At 39.5% G+C, this 7,104-nt stretch overlaps 1 protein-coding gene across 6 annotated transcripts in view; it reads right to left on the minus strand.

Annotated features, from left to right (window-relative positions):
• Window positions 1-604: 604 nt before the first annotated feature.
• The window catches only part of hecw2a (HECT, C2 and WW domain containing E3 ubiquitin protein ligase 2a), a 42,650-nt gene continuing 36,150 nt past the window's right edge, over window positions 605-7,104 (minus strand). For all 6 annotated transcript variants that reach the window (XM_005939807.3, XM_014339224.2, XM_014339223.2 and 3 more), the window contains 4 exons: window positions 4,623-4,737; window positions 2,939-3,024; window positions 2,582-2,694; window positions 605-1,366 (listed from right to left, as the gene is read on the minus strand). In XM_005939807.3, coding sequence (XP_005939869.1) covers window positions 1,255-1,366; window positions 2,582-2,694; window positions 2,939-3,024; window positions 4,623-4,737 — 426 coding nt within the window. In that variant the 3' untranslated portion in view covers window positions 605-1,254. The remainder of the gene's footprint in view (window positions 1,367-2,581; window positions 2,695-2,938; window positions 3,025-4,622; window positions 4,738-7,104) is intronic.

Here is a 7,104-nt window from a genome sequence, read left to right on the forward strand (position 1 = left end):
AAAACCATAAAAATGAGCCCAATGATCAGTTTAATCAAGGAATTGGGTTATTTTTGAGGGTTGTTATCAGTAAAATGTTTTTCTCCCAGGAAATGTTACGACCTGTGACCTAGTTTGGCATTTCTTTCATTTGAGCCCTGATCCCCCGAGCAAGCTGGCAGCACCATAGATGCATCTCATGAGCCATCATTGCATTTATAAATCATCAGTGCTTAAACAAACCGAGTCACGCTTATGTTGAAACCTTTCAACTTCTGTTTCCTGCTCGAGGTTCATACATTCAGTCACTGGTTTGGTACATTCATCACTTTCACTGGCTGGGGAGGACTTTGTGTGTTATGTCAAAAAGTGCCTCTATTGCTCATGAGAAATGTGTTGTAAGACAGGAACCTTGCGCTTCTGTTGAAACCGTTCATGTGTCACATGGGTTTTTTTTATGTTTTTGGGCTGTGGTGTCGCAGTAACTGAAGGTAACAGTCCTGACCTCAAACCTGCCGTCATTACCACAATGTGTCACTGACGCTGCGCACAAGCACCGCCGATGACCTGCGACTCCATGTCCAGCTCATTCGGGGTTCTAAACTGTGAGAACAGGTGTGTTTTCAGTGTGTATTTGTGCACACCAGTGTGTCCCCTCTCTTCGCACAAGCAGCCAGCGTTCGGTTTAAAGACTAAAATGTCACTTCTTCCCGCGCCGATGAAGACTCTCGGGGGAAACACTGGTTTGCACTCATAATACAAAGACAATGCTTAAGTGTGTATTTGTGCAAAGGTGATTGGTGTGTCTTATAGTTCATATCACTGCAGCCCCGGAGCGGGACGGGCACAGTTTTGAGGTCCAGAGAAGGGAAAAGGAACTCAGTGGGTTTTTGGAGCAGCTGTCTCTGAGGAGGTGGAGGAGGAGGAGGTGCTAGAAATCCAGTAACCAAGGCCATTAACTAAAGAGATAAAGCACACATGTGGCTCAGTGAACAAAGGTTACCATGAAAACAAGAAATTGTACTGTACAGCTTTTCAACCCGTCCTCCGATTCTCCGTCTTTTGTCCTGAAGCTGTCGGAGGTGGAGAATCAGAGCAAAGCCGGCGTGCCGAGTGATGTAAAGCCAGTCGGAAAAAACAGCAGCGTCATCCAGGGAGGGGAAGGGAGGGGGGTTTAGTTGCCTTTTGAGGATATTAGTTTTATTTTTAATGCCTCTAAGTGAGGAACACAGATTTCCAGATGGTTCTCTCTCCTGGGTGTCGGCCAATTTGAGGTTACTCCAAGCCGAACGTGCTCGTTTCCTCGACAGCGGTTACCAGCTTCTCGTAGAGCATGGAGAAGGACGGGTAGGGCGGGAGGTCCAGACGATTAAAGCAAGTGTGAGCCCTGTGGAAACACAGCGAGACCTTATGAAACAGATGATGAGATGAGTCATCTGTTAGATTTTTCTTCTGCTTTTGTTCCTGTCAAATAATACACCCAAAAAGAAATATGCTGCACTTATACCCTACAGAGCTGCAGGTATGCTGCGTCTTTATTAGTCACTTGTATTTATAGAGAACATTTAGAAATAGCAATAGAGTTGACCTTAAGTGCTTTGCATTCAAAGCAGATGGATTAATAATAGAAACAGTTTAAAAAACATACAAAAAAACCCAACATTTAAATAATGAATTAAAACGCTGTGAATGAACGTCAAAATCAGAATATGATCTTTGATCAGAAACAGTATTGCTTATTTTTTTTTAAAAAACACTTCACTTAAAAAATATATATTTTTAACAATATTAACATTTTATTTGTCTTAGAAACAAACCAAAAAAATGTATGTAAATTGTTATTATATAAAATGTGACATAAATTGATGGTTCTGTTTTTTTATGTTTGCATCTATGTTTTTTAACATTTGTAATGAGCCCCTAAACATTTATTTTTTGTTACATTTTCCATTTTTTTAGTCTAATGATGTCAGTATGTATGCAAAAGCCAGGAGAAAATAATAGAAAAAATAAACAAATAAAAATTAATTTATTAATTAATTAATGTGATAAAAATAAAATAAAATAAATAAAAAGGCATTAAAAAGGTAGATAAATGTCATACGTATTATATCAAATTTGTATGATAATTAATTTGATATCCTATTATATCAAATTAAGAAAGATGCAAATGAATACAGAAATATAAATTTGTCTCAAATTTTATGTCATTATTTTATGTATTTTCAGTGATTTAATGGCAGTTAAATTTTCTTTTAAGTTAAGTTTAAATTAAGTTTTCTTTTGAGTTATTTGTTTACTAGATATTTGTTTGAAATTGTCGGTTTTGGCCCCCTATAGGGAAACACATAAATAAATCCACTAAAATTCTTAAGTGTGTTTACGCCCTAAAATTGTGTCGTATCTCTCCCATCATATTTTACAAAAAAAGTAACAGAGGTGACGTATATGAAGCCTTAACAACCTAAACAGCCCGTTAAAGCCCTTATTCATACCTGTTTGATCAGCTTTCATATTTATGGACATTTTATTTTGAAAAGATTCATTCTACAATGTCTCTGTTATTATTCATTTTTGTATAGTCCCTAAAAGGTGAGGTTACCTGGGTAAGGAGGTGATTTTCCCCCACTTCTCCACGCAGAATCGGCGAGGTCCGTTACTTCCTCGTAGTGAGGCAAAGCCCTCATAGGGAATGCTGGAGGTGCCCGTCACAAACTGAGGAGAGAAGAGAGTCAAGAAAAGGATGAAATGTAGTCAGTGTTCAGGCCATAAAAAGTTTGGGTTATTTCACTTACTCTCAGGTTCTTTGTTTCAGTGTTAAATAAATCAGAAAACTGAATACACCTTGTTTAAATAAATGGGACATTCCTGCAGAATTAGAAACATATTAAAAAATGTAATTGCAGGCGGTGTCCACACGGGGGCATCCTGTGTGCATGCGCTCCCCCTCGTGCCCTACCTGCAGCAGCCTCAGCCTCTGCTCGTTGTTGAATCTTTCCACAGCCGCCCAGAACCAGCGAATCACTATGTGGTTGTCATGGTAACCTGTGGGGAGATAAGACAGCGATGGTGCATGAGTCAGACGAATAACAAATAATAAGGGTGTCCGTCCCCCTGTTCCTGAGGTTTGTAAGCTGGCTCTGCTGCTTAATGTTTGATGGACACAGCGGTTTGGTGCGTCTCAGTCGATTCGTCCATTAAAAGCGCCCTGACACTGAGTCATGGCCGATTGTCAGCTCGAGTTTTGTTCTGTCTCTCAGCTGCTGGCGGCTTTTCAACTTTGCTGGCCAGAACCCTAAAAAGCCTTTCAATGTGATGGCTTTGGACACCGGCACCTGCAGCCTGACTGTACACCGCATACGCTGTAATAACTCCAAAGGTTTGAAGCTTATTGCAGAGTAACATTAAGTGAAGTCCAGTACAGCTGTTACCCTGCAAATTTAATCACTTGTTCACAGGAGAATTATTATATATTGTGAAAAACAACTTAATTAATTTCAGGTAAGGCTTCAGTCTTTTCAGATTAATTAAAGGGGCTTTGTTCAGTTCATTTCAAACTTCAAAATTTTATTCTAGGGTAGCTTTGTATGGTTTTCTGTTCAAATTAATCCTTCCTTATCTTAAGTTGGGCACTGGTGCAGTCATATAAAGACCAAAACAAACTTCTTCCTCTTCAAAGTCAGTTGATGCTGAGGCCAGTCAGAGGCTTCAGCTATCGACCCCTCCCTGAGCCTGGTTCTTTGGAGGTTTCTTCCTATTAAAATTGAGGTTTTCCTTCCTACTGTCACTGGGGTCTGATCGTTCGGGTTTTCTCTAATATTTTCTAATATTGTAGGGTTGTTACCTTTCAACATAAAACCCTTTTAAGGTGGCTGTCTTGTATTTGTAAGGCGACAAGAGAGCAGCAGTGTACTGGTTGCTCACAGCGGAGCTAAATTAGCAACAAAGCATGAACAGTTTGGAGATATTCTAAACTTGTTGATCACCAGCTTATCTTTATGTGTTTGCAAAAGTTTTTCAGTGCACTCACTATAACATAAAGGTCTGTCATGTGTCTGTGCCACTTAACTCATTTTATTCCATTTTCAAGCATAATTTCACTAATAAATATAATTTCTATGCATTTGCAAATGTTTATATATGTTTTTCAGTTTTTAAGCTGACACGGATGCCTACATACACATACAAGAATAATTCTCATGAATACAGCTGGTCTTGGATCAGTATTTGATATCCGTAGACACCCAAAGCCAAGGTGTCAGTATCAGAAACAAAATAGGTAGGTCTGCTTGTGTCCCTCAAACAGTAGAAAGAAAAACTGAATTACAACCACCTTCATTTTAGGGGCTAGAGACATTTAAACAGATGCACCTATTTGAACTTTCTTCGGGGTGAAGATGGATTTTTTTTATGGTTTTTATTAGTAGTGTGTAGTCTTATTTCCTTGCATCTCCCCGAGTGTTAAAATCGCTGGACCAGTTGAGATGAATGAATAAGGAAATACTTCTCAGAGCAGAGGTTTAGTGGCTGTGGCACACTTGTGAATGAACATGTTGCAGGACCGGAGGCGGGGCATGCATTAGGCTAAGCTGTCAGTACGTTCCTCCACCTCCTTGCACCCAACTCCACCCCCCCTTCCATACCTCCTCTGTACTCTGTGTTGTTCCTCCAGTCTGCCAGGTCGATCTCTGCGGTGCCTGCAATAACTAGCTCCAGCTCCCTGGCATCAAACACCGACACCAGCCGCACATCCACCACCTAACAAACCAAACCACACACACAGACATTGGTGAAAACACGGTACAGCCTATTTATTTATCTATCACAATTTATTTATCACAGTCCTCCCACCTACATCAGACTGCTGGCGGAAGATCCTTTTTGTGCAGTGACACATCACTGTGGGAAAAGTTTCCATCAGTTTGTTTACAGTAAATTCTGGATTTAGAAAAGCAGGGCGCACAAAGGCCTGGATGTCTGTCGACTTGCCAGGGGAGGGATTAAAGCAGCGGGTTTGGGCTTATACTGTTTATTTAAAAAAGGGGGAAAAAACTGACATAAAAAGACATTACAACCCACTCCTCATCACTCTGTCTTCTCTTTGTATGACAGCAGGCTATCAGATCTATTTTCCTGGAGTGTTAAAGGGACAGCTACATATTCTTCCTTTGGCCTGCAGCGCTGTTTATCCATCTAAATTGTTCTGGCGTTGACTGCCAAGTTTTGGAGACATCTGCCTTCTCTTGAATGTAATAAATGGTAGAAGTTACATTATGGTACCAAAAAAATCCATTTTAATAACTCAGCAGCTATGTTTCTGTCCAGAAATAATGACCTGGTTACTCAAAAAATAAAAAATAAAAGTCTACAAACTGTTGAGAGCAGCTTTGTGCAGGAACTATTTTCTTTCTTCTGTCTACATCCGCCAAGCAAAAGAAGAGTGCAGCTATCTGATAATACAGCTCAGCCGAGGAGCAACTCCATTAATGTTTCATGTTCTGTCACGTTGTCAGTAGTCACACGGGGTGACCAGGTGGGCAGCATTTTTATCTCTTGTCTCCCTGTCCCACATTTTGATTGGCTCTGGTTCTGACCCTCTTCTTAAAGTCTCATTCATTAAAAGCTTTTAATGAAAGGCTGTCACGTTTGATCTCCGCAGGTTAACAAATCGCCTTCTGTCACTAGTGATCAGTGATCACAAAGACACAAAGCTATGCAGATTTTTGTAGAAAATGATCACAAATAAAAGGAAAAGTGGTCATAACATAGACCCTTTTCTTATTTTTATCTCCAGAAGCATGGAGCTGATGGATCCTCACTGAAACCCAAACAACTCTAGGCAAAAAAGCAGCAACAACAGTTTTAAAGGTATTTGAGGCATAAAGGAGAATACAAACATAGACTAAATTTCAGCACCTTTTCACACATTCAGAAGACATGCCCTTCATATGCTGAATGCCTCTCAGGATCAGTACACTTACTGTTTGTCCCACATTAAGTTTTTTGTTACCCAAGTAGCGCATCCACTTGTTATGGGTGGATTTTCTAAAGTAAATGTACAGCTGATGATTTCTGGAAACAGACTTAATATTTATTGAAGCGGCCAGTGAGTGTTTACATAAAGTGCCTAATGTAATCTAACATAATCTAAGTACTCATTGTGCAGAATCATATTACTGGGGCATAACCAATGCAGAATTATATATGAGTTATATATGAGTAGGCTTATATTAAAAATCTACAAAATAAGAAGCAGTGGAGCCTTAAAAATACTTGGTCTGGAGTAAAAAGTACAAATACTGCATCCAAAATATAGTTGAGTAGAAGTAGAAAGTAGCAGAGTATAGAAATACTTGTGAGAAAAATATGTAAGTTACATTACACCACTGCTGCTATCCATGCTCTCATATAATAATAAGATTAACAACACTCTGACAACCCCTCTAGATAAAACAGGCGAGATGGATAACTAAAACCTTAACACACCAGCACTTTTACTAGAAAGCATTCTCGGCTTTGTCAATATTTCAAAAGATTTTGAGTACAGGTTTAGCTGCCATTACTGCACCACAACAGGTACCTCCAGGTAATCTTTTTCATTGAATTACTTTAATGCCCATAATGACAAGAGAGCTAACATCACAGACATGTAATAAAGAGTTAGCACATCACAGTGTAGATCGCTTAAATGCTAACTTGTCATTTGCTCCTTTGGCATTATCGTGAGCATATCTAGCCCTTCAACTTGAAGCTGCATCATCGTGCACTGGTGCAAATGCCAGATGTCCATTTGGGTTAGCACTGGTTCAAAAAGAAAGAGGATTTTCAGCCAGCTACTGCAATGACGCAGCCATACTGCGTCACCGGTATTGATCGATGGGGTTGATAATACCTATTATGTGCTATAAAGGAGAAAATTGTACTTATTGTTATTTTAACTGGGGCTCATGGCATCAATAAAGCACAAGCATTTTTCAAGTCAGTACTTAAAATTATGTTCAGGTACCAATAAAAACATTAAATCAGTCCCCCTGCTCATACGGGCCATCTAAAGTCTCGGTCATGAGCACTTTAAGATAAAAAGAAGCCATTTCACATTTAAAATGGACCTTTTATGCTTTCCCT

The sequence above is a fragment of the Haplochromis burtoni genome, unplaced genomic scaffold (genome assembly GCF_018398535.1).
Source record: "Haplochromis burtoni strain Fernald_Lab_line unplaced genomic scaffold, NCSU_Asbu1 Contig_20, whole genome shotgun sequence".
Lineage (NCBI taxonomy): Eukaryota > Metazoa > Chordata > Actinopteri > Cichliformes > Cichlidae > Haplochromis > Haplochromis burtoni.